The following is an 18,029-nucleotide window of genomic DNA, read 5'->3' as shown; positions in this document are numbered from 1 at the left end:
CACATCACCCTTGTGCTTAAAGATCAGCACCTGGAGAATTCTTCAGGTCTCTAAAATCCTGTTGAACGATCTAGATAGAAATCCCACTGCTGCCTCTCCTAGACACTTCCACACCTCCACAGGCATGTCATCTGGACCAATGGCCTTTTCACTCTTCATTCTCCTCAGCTCCTTCCTCACCTCATTATTTCTAAGCTTTGCTATTTCCTGCTCTACAATTTTCACCTCTTCCTCCAATCTTTCCCTCTCATTTTCCTCTCATTCATCAGTTCCTCAAAATACCCCTTCCATGTTCTCTGCACACTCCCCTCACCTGTTAGCACCTTTCCATCTTTATCTTAAATCACCCATATCTGTTGCACATCCTTCCCACCTCTATCTCTCTGTCTCCCTAATCTGCACTAGTCCTTCTCACCTTCCCTCATGTCTAACCTGGCATACAACCCATCGTATGCTTCCTGTTTGGCCTTTGCCACGTCTCTCCTCACTTTGTGCTGTGATCCCTTTGTAATCCTGTCTTCTTTCTTCAGTCCTTTCTACGTCCAATTTCTTTTTATTTAGCCTCTTCCTCTGAATGCTGTCCTGTACTTCCCCGCTCCACCACCATGTTTATCTTCTTTTCTCCTTCCAGGTGACACACCTAGCACCCTCCTTCCTGCCTCCCTGATCATTTCTGCTGTAGTTTCCCAGTCATCCGGAAGCTCTTCCTGACCACCCGAATCCTGTCTCAGCTTCTGTCTGAATTCCAAACAACATTCTTCATTTTTCAACTTTTCAAATTTGTTTTCTTTTTTATTTTCCCCCTCCTCTTCTTCCTGACCACCAGAGACATCCTACACATCACCATCCAATGCTGTCCCCACTCTAATCTCTCTCAGATTGCGTCGTCAAATACAGTATGAATGTAGAATGTAGTCTACCTACGTACTCCTACCTTCACTCTTATATGTAACTCAAAGTCCACCACCATCTGTCCTTCTAGGTCAGGGATGTCAAAGTCAATTTCACAGTGGGCCAAAATATTAAACTGAGATAAAGTCACGGGTCAAACTGAATATTTATTCAAAAATGAACTGCAACTGATATGTAATGTTCAACCTTTTTCATATGGAAACAACTTTAGTTTTGCTTAAATACAGGATTTGGAACAACCAGAGCTTGTTATTACAAACACATAAGAAATTACATTTGAAATAAAAGACACATCAGTAGTTTTCATTTCGCAAAATTTGACCATACACTTTTTGACAAGCTCTCTCTCATTAAAGGGCAAATTTTGCTGTCTCTGCTGCCACAATAAAGCTTTACAGCTTTTACAGCAGCTTCACTTTTTGATTTAGCTTTCATGAACATAGTCTGCCGGGAAACTAGACTTTTTTTCATGTCCTCCGCCTTCTGGAGCTTCTGCTTTACGTCCAGGTCCTTATACTTCTCATAATGTTTCGTTTCATAGTGTCTTCTTATGTTATATCCTTTCGTTACAGACACGTTAGCTCCGTTAGCACACAAGACAAACAGGTCTGTCCTTTATATTCGTGAACAGATAATCTGCCTCCCTCCTGTCTTGAAAGCTCCTATTGTCTATCTTTCGTTTGGTCATTTTTGTGGAGGGTGAATTAACTTGCCCGATGTGACTGTAACAGGGTTGTTAACGACTGTTAACAGAGAATGAGGGGCGCTTGCTGTTCGTGACTACGCGTCAATACAGTGGCAAGGCATTCTGGGATTTGTAGTATTAGCGGAGCATGCGGCTAGCCTGCTGTAATGCACATTTGATATGATCTCGCGGGCCAAATATAATTACACCGCGGGCCAGAGTTTGACACCCCTGTTCTAGGTGTTAAGGAAAGAAACCTAGAAGAACAGATAGGACAGACTTTCCTTTTCTCCAGCATGTCTGCCAGCTCTCCATTATTCCCCTGTCATTGTACCAGAGTTAAGAGTCCCTATTCTCAGACCTATACTCCTGCCTTTCCTCTGCTCTCTCTGCCTACAAACCCTTCTCCCTCGTTTCCATCCTCGAACAACAGTAGTCTGATGTCCGCCGGCACCCTGTAGGTCAACAGTGCTGGTGGCAGTTGTTGTTAACCCGGGCCTTAAACAATCTGATATGGAATTCCATCTGAAGATTGGCATTTTAAAGTTTGGGGCCTTTTACGCATGATGCTCTTCCTGACGCAACCCTCTCTATTTATCCGTTCTTGGGACCAGCACAGAGGTCACTGGCTTGCAACCCCTGTGGCTAGATTATTATATTTTAATGATTAATATTGGCAAATTTCTTTGGTGTAAGAGTGCTAATATACAGTACATAGGAGAATCAGTTTACTAAACTTTGGGCAGGTAACAGTTGCTCTGCTTCCTCACACAACCTCAAAGTTGATTAGGATTCGAACAAGCACAAGTGTTTTCTTCCCTATATATAGTTTTCTGTCCTCTCTGTGTTTTGTTTAAGGAAGGGACTGAGGAGGAGATTTTATGAATCATATTCTATGTGAAAATTTGATCAGTAATTCAGACATAATATTACTGATGACTGTTAAAAAAAGGAACAGGTCCTTGACATTCCTACTACACAACTCCCGACATGTTCCTTACAGTTTCACACCCACTCACACCTTTGTCTGAGGCATGAATTACTCATAGAATTAAATACTTGGGGAATTCCTTGTCATTGTGTTGAGCTGATTAAGGTCAGGAATGTATCACATATCCATTCATAATGATATACAAAACTGCACTTTGTCCCACCTGGATGTGTCATATGACAAAGGTTGGAAAAAGTAACTGTCATTTGGTCTGACTCACTGGACTCTGAGACTTCAAGGTATGCCACCCCCCCACCCCCGTGCACGCACACACACACACACACACACACACACACACACACACACACACACACACACACACACACACACACACACACACACACACACACACACACACACACACACACACACACACACACACACTGCCTTTTTAAATCTCCTAGGATTATTGTGAATTAAACTCAGTCAGAGGCTTATTCCACACACACACACACACACACACACACACACACACACACACACACACACACACACACACACACACACACACACACACACATTTTATAGTCAGCAGGTTATCTGAAGCCTTTGGCAACTCAAAATCACTGAAAAATGTTCTTTCTTTGTTTCTATCTATCTATCTATCTATCTATCTATCTATCTATCTATCTATCTATCTATCTATCTATCTATCTATCTATCTATCTATCTATCTATCTATCTATCTATCTATCTATCTTCTGCCTGCCTGTTTATCTGTCTGCCTGCCTACATCTCTCCAAAACTTTCTGTGCGTTCAAGTTCTCCTGGGAAGTTCATCTTTACAAGTAGGGAAGTTGTAATAACGCCATCAGATACACTGACCGGAAACGAGATGGAGATGAGGGAACATGTGGGTGTTTGTCCACCTGGGCAGAGATGGGGTGCGGAAAGGGTTGTGGGCAGGAGAAAGGGGCATGATGGAGGCCCTAGGATAGAAACTGTTCCTTATCCTGTTGGTGCTGTACATTATGAGCTAATGCTGCTGGCCTTCTTCCTCAGTCTGCTGGCTGTAACTTCACTAGTTCTAGCCCAATGATACGCTGGGCTGAGTTTACCACCCACTGCATAGACATAGAGGAATACAGTAATAGAGATAATAATACACAAAATGACACATAGCTCTTTTTTTTTTTTTTGCTTATTGTGTTTCATCATTACATGAAGCGAGGTGTGTTTGTGCTCACGGCTCGCATGCCACACATTCCTCTGTGCACAATGATTTTTGCGTTAGTTTATTTTTTTTAATGACCATGCTTGCTGACAGTGCTCTGTGCAACACCTGTGTGTGTGTGTGTGTGTGTGTGTGTGTGTGTGTGTGTGTGTGTGTGTGTGTGTGTGTGTGTGTGTGTGTGTGTGTGTGTGTGTGAGAGAGAGAGAGAGAGAGAGAGAGAGAGAGAGAGAGAGAGATACAGGGGACAGCAATCATGTTTATCAGCATTATATAACAAGTCATTTATGAGTAAGAGCAAATATTTCACTTATCTGATTCAGTAATAGATGCTCTGTAATCTCTTCTGGGCTTTTAAAAAAAATTATATTATTAAAATTTTGGAACCTGCTAAATGTCTGTCAGATTTTGTTTATTTGTGTATGCGAACAGGTTTAGATATCTTTAGATATTAGATTTCAGTGTGTCCTTCATACTGTACACTGACCTTTAAAGCCGTCAGCATTTCAGTGAACTTTGTTCAATACAAAAAGGACGAGGACGAGGACAAAGAGAACGGCATGTTCACAGCCGCAGCTGAGAACAAAGTCTCGGTCTGTCTCCCTCAAGTTCTCTTTCTGTCTTTCTCTCTGTCTGTTGTTGTAAATGGAAATGCAACATTTCACTGGACAAAAGAGAGCCTGTGTCACTTTATATCTGCTATAAAGTGACAGAAGTGATAACAGAAAATGAGTTGTTTTGCAGATGTTCAACATCATTCCACTGTGTAAATAGACAGAAAGTATAAGAAACACTCCTGGCTGTGTCGTAAAAGGAAACAAATAAACATGACGCTTGTAACACACTCCACTTCATTATGTTTCATCAGTCCATCAGTAATTACTTTCCTCTACTTTCCTCACACCATCCAAGCTGCAGTCCTTTTTATTTGCAGGACCTTTTTCTGTATATAGCACCATCCTAACAGGATAAAGGGTTTAGATGAATAAATGAATGAATGAATGACACTCACTCACACACTCTCACACTCACTCACACACACACACACACACACACACACACACACACACACACACACACACACACACACACACACACACATACACTCATTCACTCACTCTCACTCACTCACTCACTCTCACACACATATACACACTCACACACACACTCACTCTCACAGTAACTCACTCACTCACACACACACACACACACACACACACACACACACACACACACACACACACACACACACACACACACACACACACACACACTCACTCACTCACTCACTCTCACACACACACACACACACACACACACACACACACACACACACACACACACACACACACACACTCACTCACTCTCACACTCACTCACTTTCACACTCACTTTCACACTTGCTCTCTCACTCTCACACACACATGCGCGCGCACACATACACACACACTCACACACAAACACAAACACACACACTCGTTCACTCACACAGTCAGTCTGAACATTAGAGCAGGGAATAAAACTCTTGTTTTTTCCATTACAGAATGTGTTTGTTGAAAATAATTTCAATAACATAAACCAGTATATAAACCCAATAAGCTGAGAGAGAGAGAGAGAGAGAGAGAGAGAGAGAGAGAGAGAGAGAGAGTTTTTGCACTATCCTTCATGACTTAGCCAATATAAATGAGACAAAAAAAAAGAGAGAGAAGAGATTCAGAGAAATTAATCAGATGCACAGAACTCCATCTGTGTATAAAAGGTTCATCAGGAGCATGTGAGTGTACTGGAGCAAATCAGATTCTTCTGCGTTCCTTCATGCAGTCATTCCAAAAATACAGAACTGTTGCCATAGCAATTCATCTCTATTGTAGATCTTATTCCCATGGCAACAAGAATAGAGGAAATGGGATTGTAGGGAAGATGGGAAAGTGCTGATTTACACTCTCTCTCTCTCTCTCTCTCTCTCTCTCTCTCTCTCTCTCTCTCTCTCTCTCTCGCTCGCTAACACACACACACACACACACACACACACACACACACACACACACACACACACACACACACACACACACACACACACACACACACACACAATCTTGCAGTGCGTGCAGGATGTGTGTCTGCAAACCTGCTAATTTTGCTCAGTACAGAAGGCCTTGTAGTGTCTTTTAATTCCGAATGCGCTCACGTACACTGTGTTTAGAGCAGGTTACTGGTGGTTTCTAGTCGCCAAGGTTCTTCACATTGGTGAGAACACTGCAATCAACACATCCGTTCTGAAAGGTGGCCTCGGTCACCTTTCAGTTGTGAGCGTTCTCCTGAGGTTAGCAGCATTATCTCAAACCTCAGGAGGATCTGTGAATGTTTTGGTTTCTTCATCAGTTGCTATGTGATTATCGGGACATGCCAGGCACACTGAAACCAGGTTAGATCTTCAAGGACCAGAATGATTAAGACTCAGCAAGCTGTAGTTATCTTAAACATCTGAAGGAAGATGTCTAATGACAGAGCATTTACTTATTAATCTAATTAATCCAATTTCAGCCATTCTTTATTTAATTATAAATGATACTATATATGTAGTTAGCTCTTGCATTATTGGCAGCCTTGAAGAGACTCAAATATACTTACCTTTTATTATAATATAGTAGAGAATGATATTATATAAGGACTTTTTTGCAGCAAAAATCATTGACATCTTTAAAAAAATATGTAAAACATACAGTGGAGGATTAGCATCAAATTTCGTCACAGATTTCTCATACGAACACACAAAATGAAAGAATTTTTTTTGCCATTTGTAAGAAAAAGGATTGTAGACACAATACAAAAAACAAAAAAATAAAGAAAAATACAGAAATAAACAAAAACACAGAGGGACAATAATGCAGCCAACTTGCTAGTTTAGCATTAACCAGATATCATTCATGAGGGTGCAGATTCTTTCAGCTTCAGATGACCTTTTACTTTAGGAAACTTTATTGTTAAAATAAAGCCGTACTATGTCTCTGTACGCCAAAGCTCAAAACTACAAGTGTATGTTTCATACAGTTTTCCTAATATCCAGGAAACGGTGCTAATAATTATGGCACTGACTATATTAGTGAACTGTAAGCCTGGACGTGACCTGGATGTGTGTGTTCTTTCCGATATGGGATTTGAGAATATAATCCTCAGAGGGTTCTTCAGCAACAGGCTGTTCTTCTGAGGCTGTATGGAGACAAAGACAATCGGGGACAAAAAAACATACAAACACTTACACAAATAAGCATCTAAAAATCTGAATTGAAATGTTTGCAGTTACAGTACATAAAGTTGAGTAATGTTAAAAGTGTACCCAATTCAGTTTCCATATTCTAATCTTTAGTGTACCTGTAAGTTTGGGAAAGCAGGCTCGGTCACTGGAGTGGAGTCGGAGTCTCTGGTTGAGACGTCTGATAGAAGAATGCTGAGGAAATTTCCCAGTATCCTCAAGAATGTGTCAGACCCCCTGCATGCGACACTGGAGTCCTACTGGCCATGGACTGAGACCACAGAGGACATCCACAGAACACTAAAGGAGGTCTTTCCTACTAGTGGCTATCAAACTTTATAGCTCCTTCCCTTTCAGTACGGAGCACAGCCATGAACACTGACTGCATTAACTTAATCTGCAATATTTACATTAATATTGTAGCATGTGCAATATCACCTTATATCATACCATGTGCAATATTAATCCTGTGCAATAGTATCCTTATTCTCAAGCACCTTTTTGTATTTATACTGTATCATATATAATTTAGATTCATTTATATTTATTTCTCTTGTGTACCCTGAAGCAGTCTCTGGAAAATTAATTTCCTACAGGATTAATAAAGTTCTAGCTTATCTAATCTTATCAGTGGTGGCTCAAGTGGTTATGGCTCTGGGTTGTTAATTGGAAGATCAGGAGTTCAAGCTGCCACTGTTGGGTCCCTGACCAAAGTCCTTAACCCTCACTGTTCCAGGGGTGTTGTATCATGGCTGATCCGGTGCTCTGACCCCAATCGCCAAAGTTGGGATATTTGAAGAAAGAATGCTGTGCTGCAATGTAAATGTGATCAAATAAAGGTTTTTATTTAATATTAAAATCAAACTCATGCTTGGTCTGAGTGTAAAATTCAGTATAATATTTTCATTTGCAGTTATATAATAATAATAATAATAATAATAATAATAATAATAATAATAATAATAATAATAATAATAATAATATTTTTTTAGAAAAAAGTTAAGAATTGAAAGAATAGGACTGTATTGAAATAATAGTTGGCAGAATAGTTTAAACAATAACCATTAAAACTAACATTGAAACATTAAATATAAAGTACTGACCCTGGATGCATTATTTCATACAGTCAAAAAAAAAACACAATCTGGTTTGCCAAAGATGATCTTGTATAATAACAAAGATTTTATCTTTTATGGTTATATCACTATTTCAAATTAACAATAAAACACCAAATTCAAGGTTATTCATTTTGGTATTCTGCACTTCAGTGATAAAAAAGAGTGGGTAATCAATTGAATCTATGTACATGAAATGTCCTGGGGTTTCAGAGTCCCATTAAAAGGAAGTATTATCAAGAAAGGTCTTACTTAGAAACCTATGTAAATGCTAAACATGGTTGACACTGTATGTCATGAATAAAGATGCTTGGATATTGTCGCAGATTTCAAATGTACACTAAAACTTGTCAAACCCAGGTTTATTCATTTCTGGTGTTTGATATAATCCATTACCACATCCATAGAGTAGCCACTCATTTGCATATCAATGAGCCCTTATGGATGTTCTTGACTTGCTCTTCATTCGGTGTTGCAAGCCTGTGTTTGTACTATACGTGGCAGTTTGTCAATAAAACAGTGATTGTTCCTAAGCAAGCTTCTTCCTCACTAATGCCACACTATTGTCAGAATAGAGATTAGTCATGTCAGTAGGACAAAAAAGCAAAAACTCCAGTCTGAGATCGATAGTCTCTGGAGAAAGAAGAAAAAGAAGGGCAAGAGGACAGAGATGAAACCCCACAGGTTCTAGTTGCTGAGTGTTGCCATTGTCCAGCTGTTCTCAGTGGGGATAACCAGTCAGAACTGCCCTGAAGGTAAACCTCCCTATATAGACCACACTCATTGTTTATTAGATCCAGAGAGAGTAAACAAATGGATTGCATCACCACCAGCTGTTGGCAACAGGAGTAACACAGTACTGAAAGACACACAGCACTGACATCAGCAGCTTCTTAAAAAGAATTACACAGTCAGCCTGCTTGTGGTCTCTGAATTCCATGCACAGTTGATGGGTTCAGCTACTCCACCCTGACTGTCCTTGGCAGAATGGTACTTATGGTGGGAAAGAGGTGACTTGCAGTCAGTGTGGAGAACCAACTATGACGTGCTATGGCACACTAAGTTGTCTTGCACTGTGGGGGTGGACCTACCAAACAGTAAGGTTGTTTGAGGTTTGAGCAAAGAGAAATGACACCAGAGCTAGGGGTATGATGCTGAGCAGATAAGAATACATAATTGGCTATAGGATGTGCACAGGTCAGACTAGTCAATTGTCACCACCACACCCTGATCTTGGGACTAAAGACTAACACTTATACTGGTTGTCCTTGCTTGGCTGAGCACTATATAATGATATAGAAGGGCTGGAAAAGAGCAAAACAAAACTGTGACACTTGGCCGTAACATGAACCTGTTATATAGGGTGCTAGAAATTGTCCATAGGCCAGCCAGGTTTGGCCAATTAAGACTGCAAAAAGAGTAAATGAGGAATGCAGTATGTTATAAGACTATAGTGGGTGTGAACTTGTTTCCATGTTATAGAATCTTATTCATTATTTATACTAAAATCTGCACTTGAGTCTACAAATCTTTGCCAAATTAGGGTTAGTGTTTACTTCCACAACCATCAGACCAGACCGCACTATTACTTCTCACATAGTATCTATTGGTTTTGCACTGAAAACTCTCCTGAAGCCTATCCCGGGCCTGGAGCCTATCCCAGGGTTTCACGGCAGACCCTGAACAGGGTTCCAACCTATCACAGGGCACAGGGCACAATCTCACACACACCTGTTGGTAAGATTTAGTGCTGTTTCCTGGATAATATGTTAATTAATTAATTAATTCATTCATTTTCTACCGCTTTCTCGGGTCATGCCTGTGCCTGTGCCTATCTCAGGCGTCATCGGGCATCAAGGCTGGATAAACGTTCATCACAGGGCACACACACTCTCATTCACTCACACACTACGGACAATTTTCCAGAGATGCCAATCAACCTACCATGCATGTCTTTGGACCGGGGGAGGAGACCGGAGTACCCGGAGGAAACCCCCGAGGCACGGGGAGAACATGCAAACTCCACACACACAAGGCGGAGGCGGTAATCGAACCCCCAACCCTAAAGGTGTGAGGCGAATTTGCTAACCACTAAGCCACCATGCCCCCTGGATAATATATTATTATGTTTTATTATGATATATTTATGTATATCAACAGATGTATACATGTAGAATGACGTTTATAAATATTTTGATCTACGTAGGACAATATTTAGGGTGGACATATTGGACTGTTGTTCCACTTGATGTTTCATTTTAAACTTCAGAATTGTTCAAACATGCAGGTACTGTAAAGTCAAGTACATTGTACTGGTTATAAAGTAGTTCTGGTTTTTTGCATATACTGTATTCTATTTCAATTCCTATTTGCTTTCTGTTTTTGTTTCTTTGGAAAGCAAACATTTTCGATTTCTGGTGTCTAATTACAGGTTAGGTAGCCAGACCAAAGTTATCCTACAACAGCACAAGTCTTATCCTCTTATAGCAGAGCAGAGCATAGTTACATTTAAAGTCTTGGAACATCCACACGTACTCACTCAAATTTTAGCAGCAATAACTACAGTAGTTGTTCCCTCATCAACCTCTTTTTATGTCACTCTCTTGAAGTTAAAAAGACAAAAAAGCAGCTTGTCAAGTTACAGAGAAACACGGAGAATTATCTTCTCGGTTCTGAAGATTTTTCTGTTCTCCTCTGGGAAACTTCATATGAACGACTTAACATTTGTAGGTGCGATTGTTAGACCAAAATTATTTTATTAACATAATAATACAATTTCCTATAGTATTATCGTCAGAGTTGCTGTGCTAAAAAATTAATCAACACCTTCTAACCAATCAGAATCCATAATTTATTTGGGCTATGGTAGAAGACCATTGGTTATTGATGATTTTCTGGCAAAAGGTGCCATTATGATCAAATGGACCCTCACAATTTTACTACAGTAAGCTCACACACACATACACACGCACACAATTTAGTACATAGCATTGAGATAAGCACTGTTTAGTACAACCATAGACTTTATTTCCATTGTATAGTGTTGAACAGAGTTGCACAATGAAATTCAGGATTGATTTTTATAAATATTACATTTTAACAACAGTAAAGTATGTTGGAATGTCATATAATTCTTGTAGGTTCATCTTAGAAATATGCTCATCAATAAATAAAGTTCATTTATAGCTTCTTATATCACATCTTGTGAACTATGGAATGAAGTGTGAAGATCAACAAGTGTTGTAAAATATCTGTGATGAAATCAGTCCATGAAGCCTGTGTGAGTTGTTATTCCCTTTAAACAAGAGTCTTTTTTCTTTCTTTCCTTTTTCCTTATGTATAAATCTCTGTTGGTGTTGATGGCCTTTTCTAAAGCACCTTGAGGTCTTTGAATTGTTCGTATAATAATGGCTTATGTTGTTTTGTGCTTTCAAGATTTAAAAAAAGACACTTTTGCTTTGCTACAAATCCACATCTCATTTGAAGTATGTGTGTGTGCGAACAGCGTCTCGTATTTTAGCATATCATAACCTTCTCTGATCTCTTTGATTTCAGAGCAAGTACAGAAAAATCTGGGGACCCAAAACCCACATGATGGTTCTTCCAGAACCTTTCTATCATATAGAGAGAAAACAGAATTGACTAGATGAGAGAGGGACCACACTAGATATTGCAAAAAACAAGCAAAAGTGTTAGCAGTTCAGTCCCATCAGCTCCAGAAGGCAATTTGGGATTTGACCTTCCACCCTTCCTTGACGCTCTAATGCCTCGTCTTCGGGCGTGATTAAAGCTCTGAGGGATCGGAACATAGCCTTTAGCCCTGTACCTTTATCAGGGTATCCACTATAAGCCTAGCATAGCGGTTGGTGCACCAATGACATGTTTACTCATGTATGCCTTTAATCATTGCTGTGCTCCTCAAGCTCCGACAGAATGCTTATTAGATTCTGCAGACCAAAGATATAGCCGCTGTCTCCACCTTCATGAACGACGCCATCCTCTCCGTAATCGCGACACGTTGTATGAGCAAAATCGATCATCCTAACGTCCACCAATGCCGAGCTCGATCCTGATGCGCTGGAACAATCCCTGTGCTGGGAAAGGTCACCAAATGCTCCTTCCTCCTCCTCCTCCTCCTCCTCCTCCTCTTCATCTTCCACCTCTCCTCCACGAGAAGGCCGAGATCTGGCAGCAGCTGGTGCTGGTGCTCCATCGTAGATAATGAGGAGAGAAGAGGAGAAAAAGCGGTAGCTCTCGCAGGCTTCCAGGACAGCTCGCATCTCCTTGAGCCGATGCAGAACCGGAGAGAGGAGCTCTCTGCGGAGAACCCGTCCGTCGCTGAAGAACTGATACAGGGATTCTTTAAAGCCAGCCAGACTCAACTTACGACCGTGGTACTTGTTCATGAACATCAGCTGCCCCGTCACGCTGTGATACACCTACACACAGAGGAAAAATGAGTCTGACTGCTACATGAAGTCTACAAAACCTTTATTTAAAAAAAAATATTCAAATGTAACAGTACACAATGTTATAAGTAACCATGTAATTACCTGCATCCCACAGAGCCGCACTCCTATCAAGGATGACGTACTCTGCTGACATTTGCGAATTTGGTTGGCTTTCTTCTCTTCTGATGCATCATCGCCGTGCTGCCGCGTTCCCATTTTCAGATCAAGAACACAAGGGACCCGATATCGCCATGTCAGGTTTTCCAGAAGAATGAACTCTGAAAAGGGGTTTGAGTTAAGGAAATAACATTTCCATTTGAAGATGTTAAATTAAATACTTCAGCCTAATCGATGTCTCGTCCTAATCACGTCTATTACATCTGAAAGAATAGTCAGAGATCTTAAAAGTCAGAGAAATGTTCAGATGGCCTGTCCCACGTCCACAGTGATTGGTCAGGAATAGTGGATGTAGTATCCTAGTGTTTAAGGTTGTGATTTCAATCCCAGGACCTTCAAACTGCAGCTGCTGTGGCTGAAACTCACAGGTTCTCCGAATCGAATAATTAGCAACGAGTTACTTTAAATATATACAGAGTTTAAGTTCATGCTTTAATTTATTTCAATTACACACCGATGTAATGAACACTGCACTAAAGGTGTTTCACATTCATGGCTTATAATGATTCATGATAAATAGGTAATGACCGCTGTTCAAAAGTATTGGCACGCTCTCTATAAAATATAGAATGGAAAATTCTTAACTAGAACTGAAGGTAGCAACAGGAATGCAAGAGAACATGTGATATTATTTGTTTATTTGTTTTTGTTTATGTAGCTACCATTATTAAGCAAAAGTAGATATGTAGTTTTTATATTTCATTTCATTGTTGTTCCTGTTATATTTTTTCTTGTTGCTTTAGTTTATGCATATTCTGGTACGTTTATATCCCAGACACCATGCTGATGTTTGCTTCTGTGTATTTTTGCATGCAAACCTGGATGTATTTTTATCATTTTCTGAAACATCTAAAGGATACTGTGCTGGTTTCGGTGTTTGGAGTTTTCTTTCATCCTCTGTAGATGTTGCTGGTGGCACTGCAGACTCCAGGGGTTGTGTTTGATCTGCGGTGCCATGTTGCCTTTCTCCAGGCTGTAGTACAACACTTCTGCTTTATCTTCACGGTTACTGCCAAGAGAATCAGAGAGGCGTGTGAGTGTTTATTTTCAGCCACATTTAGTAGGTCACTATTATGATTTATTAGTATTTACAGCTCACCTTTTGCTCTTCTCCTCTTTGCGGCTCGTTCTCGTTCTCTCGTTCTCCAACAGGCTGGAAGTCTTCTTTTTACTCCACTTCAACAGCTTGCTCTTGGGTTCTCCGTCAGCTAAGGGTTCTGTGTTCTCCTGGTCAGACGGATCGCTGTGCAGAGGGTACGCTATCAAGCACAGGTTCCCTTCCTCATCCTCTTCAAAGCTCACTGATACCACACCTAAAGCAAGGAGAGAGAAAAAACAAAACAAGGTGAGATGAGTGCGCTGTATTTCGTTCTTTATCTTTCTTACTCGTTTAAATCTCATTAATAAATATATAAATAAATAAAAAATTCTGCCCATTAATCTGACACCATTACGCAACTTTTCACTCTCATTTGGTTTCCATGACAACACCTTAAGTTCATAAGATAAGAACAATGCTGTACTGATGTTTGAAATATAATACTGTAGCAACAAACTAGACCAGAAAAGGAGCAACCGTGCAATGTTTCTGCTGACAGAACTTCCACTGAGTCATCCTAAAGAGCTACAAACATAAAAATACTGTGTATCTCTGAATACAATCTGTCCTACAGCTGTTGTTTGTGGTGATGTCTCCATGCTGTGTGAACATTCTGAAGCATTTGCCTTGTAAAATACGTCCTCAGAGACCGAAGCACGACTTAATGCAGCCTCCTGCGTGTCATTAGGATATTACTGAAAGTTCTCTGGCACCCTGAAGCAACACATGCACATTAAAGTGAAGTGACAGGAGTGTCCTAGCTTTTTCCAAACCTTATCCGCTACCTCAATAAACTTCAATTCACTTCATTACTAAGACAAAAATCAGTAGGCCTGAAATTTATAACACTTTTATAACACTTTTATTTGTTCTTTTCAGTTTTTAAACATCCATATCCATGCTCAGGTATTAACCTGTTTATGAGTATTTAGTATATTCCTTTAGATTATTTACAATATGTGGCTGAAGATGATACAGAGTCTTAAACGTGTGTCATGGGAAGAAAAGTAAGAAAAAAGAAAGTCTTACATTATCAGCATGAACAAAGAAATGATCCTATCTATCTATCTATCTATCTATCTATCTATCTATCTATCTATCTATCTATCTATCTATCTATCTATCTATCTATCTATCTATCTATCTATCTATCTATCTATCTATCTATCTATCTATCTATCTATCTATCTATCTTGGGCAATGTACACAGCGTTCTTTTGGACCCTGAGGCTTCCTGCAGTGTACAGGGATGGGTTGCTGATGTCACCAGCTGTGATGTCACATTTACAGCTACAGCACACTCATGATCTCTCATATGCCGAGTCACACTGTGTGTGTGTGTGTGTGTGTGTGTGTGTGTGTGTGTGTGTGTGTGTGTGTGTGTGTGTGTGTGTGTGTGTGTGTGTGTGTGTGTGTGGGTGACAATACTGTGTTTGTAGAAACATAGATAGACAGACAGACAGATAGATAGATTGATTTTTAAACTGTACGTTGATCAGAGACAATGGCAGCACACACTGATACTGACTTTCATCCATCTCTCTCTCTCTCTCTCTCTCTCTCTCTCTCTCTCTCTCTCTCTCTCTCTCTCTCTCTCTCTCTCTCATATACACACAATGGGAATGATGCCAGAATATATGTGTGTGTCATGGCATCAATAAATCATGCTGAATATGATCTCTCACTGGAAACCTTTGGCATAAACTCATATGTGGACTGAATTTCCTTCATCAAAGCTGCTTCTTTTGTTTTTCATAAGAACCTGCTAAATATTATTTAGAGAAGTGCAACATTTTTCATGATGAATTTCAAATTTTATATAATCATAAATTTGAGTGAAAAAAGAAATAATATAAGGGCCACTCCAAAGCAGTGGGACTATTTTTAACGATCTCGCTCTTTTTATTCTCTCTTTGTCTCTCTCTTTATCACAGATATCTATCTATATATCTATATCTATCTATCTATCTATCTATCTATCTATCTATCTATCTATCTATCTATCTATCTATCTATCTATCTATCTATCTATATATATGAGGTACTGGGCACTATGGTTAGTGTTTTTATGTCTTCCGCATTACTGTGTAATCAGTAGGAATTAAGTGTGTAATGATGTAATGTTACTGAATTTTTTTTAGATCACATTTATATGTCATTTAAATGTAAAGTACCACAGCACAGATTTCAGATTAGGTTAAAACCAAATTTGAGGCTGTTCTGTTTTTAGAAGCAAGGGAGATATAGTGTCCATACGAACTGTGGCAGGTTCCGCAATATTCCAGAAAAGGTTTGCAGCCGAATCTTTTATAAAACTTCACGACAGTGAATCACATCACAGGATTGATATTAACTTATAGGCAAAGGCCAGTCATGCCAAATATTAATATAGTTTTTAACTGTTTACTGCTGTTATATTTTTTTACATGACTAAGACAGTAGTATATACGTATACTCTTACTAGATATATTATAATAGGCCTATTAATAATAAATCGTAATAGTTTTTATTTATTTATATACTGTATATTTTCTATTCTTGACATTATGCTTATTAAGGACTAAAAGTAAAATATTATGTTAGATAGGAATCGCTGCATAAACCAAATGACATTACTCATATGAATTTTTGGACCATTTACTTATCTTCAGTACTAACAAGGAAGAGGAGAAGACCAGGAGAGACAGAGTGAGAGTGACGATGAACGAGAGAGCATAGCTGTTTGCTGATAGCACACAAACAGGCCTGAATGGTGTGTCTGTTTTGTGTTGTGTTGTGTTTTTACCTTTATACTGAGGTGTGAATCTGCGGATCTCTGGTGGCAGGCTCTTGTAGAACTGGTGTTCTCTTGGGATTAGTGGTTTGCAGATTGTCTGCTCCCCAAAGCGCAGTACACATGAATGGCCTCCAACCTGATGAACAAACGGTTCCAACATCACTCCACCTTTCTTTGGCCCTTTCACTGGGTATCTACACCCATCCATCAGCGCCTTTAAAGCTGGACTCATCCTCCAAATACATGTGTCGCTCTCCAGGTATGGGGTTCTGTTCTGCACCAGGTATGGGGTTCTGTTCTGCTCCAGGTATGGGGTTCTGTTCCTGTACTTGCTCCTTTATCTCCTCACCACAAAGCGTGGAGCACAAGAGAATAACACAGTTCCTCGGTTCTTTAATTCCTAGATAAGGAGTGAATAAATGAAAGTCCAGCAGGTTGTGATAATGTTTATGTGTGTGTGTGTGTGTGTGTGTGTCTGTGTGTGAATGTGAGAGAGTGTGTGTTTTCAGAGTTGCAGAATAATTCTACACTGTGTGTCTTACTGGCTCTGCTCAGACTGAACAGGCTGTTCTAGGCAGAGAGGAAAAATAGCACAACAACTCACATTGCTCCACCCACCTCTCTGGCTACAGCCAATCAGAGCAAAGCAGCTGTTCTCGGGTTGGGTGGTGGAGCTTTGAGGGAGAAAAGGAATGAACAAACAAAAGGCAAAAGGAGGAGGGAGGGAGGGGGGAGAGAGAGAGAGAGAGAGAGAGAGAGAGAGAGAGAGAGAGAGAGAGAGAGAGAGAGAGAGAGAGAGAGAGAGCAAAGGACAAACAAAGCAGAGGAAGAAAGGAGAAAGTGCACAGCTGTTCTCTGCTGGTTTCTCTCTGTGACTGGACTTCCTGTTAATCAGGAAACAGAAAGAGAAAGGAACTGGACCCCCAATGAAAAAAAAGTGTTGTCTACTAAAACCTATCCGGAATTTCAACATTTCCAGTAAATGTGAATCACACGAGCTCCATTGTATTACTGAATTCTACTAAAACACACCAACCTCTTTATGAGGAACACCTGTATATCTACACGATCATCTAGTTATCCGAGAACCTCATCATGTGGCAGCGGCACATTACATAAAATCATGCAGTCACTGGTCAGGGTTAGGGTTAGGGTTATCTCATCGAGTGTGACAGTGTTGTTGGTGCCAGACGGGCGGGTTTGTGTATCTCCCAAACTGCTAATACCCTGAGAGTTTCCCACACAGCAGTCTCTAGTGCAACTGAATGCTGGTGAAAACACTGCAACTGAATGCTGGTGGAAAACACCTCCCTGTGGAGGTGAGTGAAGTCAGAGAAGAACAGTCAGACTGGTTTATTCCTTTATTTTATTTTTTATTCTCTATTGTTGGCTATTTTTT

General features: G+C 40.0%; 1 protein-coding gene across 1 annotated transcript; it reads right to left on the bottom strand.

The window, feature by feature from the left end:
* Window positions 1-11,132: 11,132 nt before the first annotated feature.
* Window positions 11,133-17,192, bottom strand: ip6k2b (inositol hexakisphosphate kinase 2b). The gene is made up of 5 exons (XM_027143372.2): window positions 16,640-17,192; window positions 13,855-14,068; window positions 13,616-13,764; window positions 12,681-12,856; window positions 11,133-12,566 (listed from the first exon to the last, which is right to left on the bottom strand). Exons 1-5 carry the CDS (start codon window positions 16,860-16,862, stop codon window positions 12,027-12,029), a joined length of 1,302 nt encoding a protein of 433 aa, XP_026999173.2. The 5' UTR covers window positions 16,863-17,192; the 3' UTR covers window positions 11,133-12,026.
* Window positions 17,193-18,029: the final 837 nt, after the last annotated feature.

Source organism: Tachysurus fulvidraco, chromosome 5 (genome assembly GCF_022655615.1).
Source record: "Tachysurus fulvidraco isolate hzauxx_2018 chromosome 5, HZAU_PFXX_2.0, whole genome shotgun sequence".
Classification (NCBI taxonomy): domain Eukaryota; kingdom Metazoa; phylum Chordata; class Actinopteri; order Siluriformes; family Bagridae; genus Tachysurus; species Tachysurus fulvidraco.
Note: the sequence above shows the minus strand (reverse complement) of the source record. Positions and strands in the feature narration are given on the sequence as shown.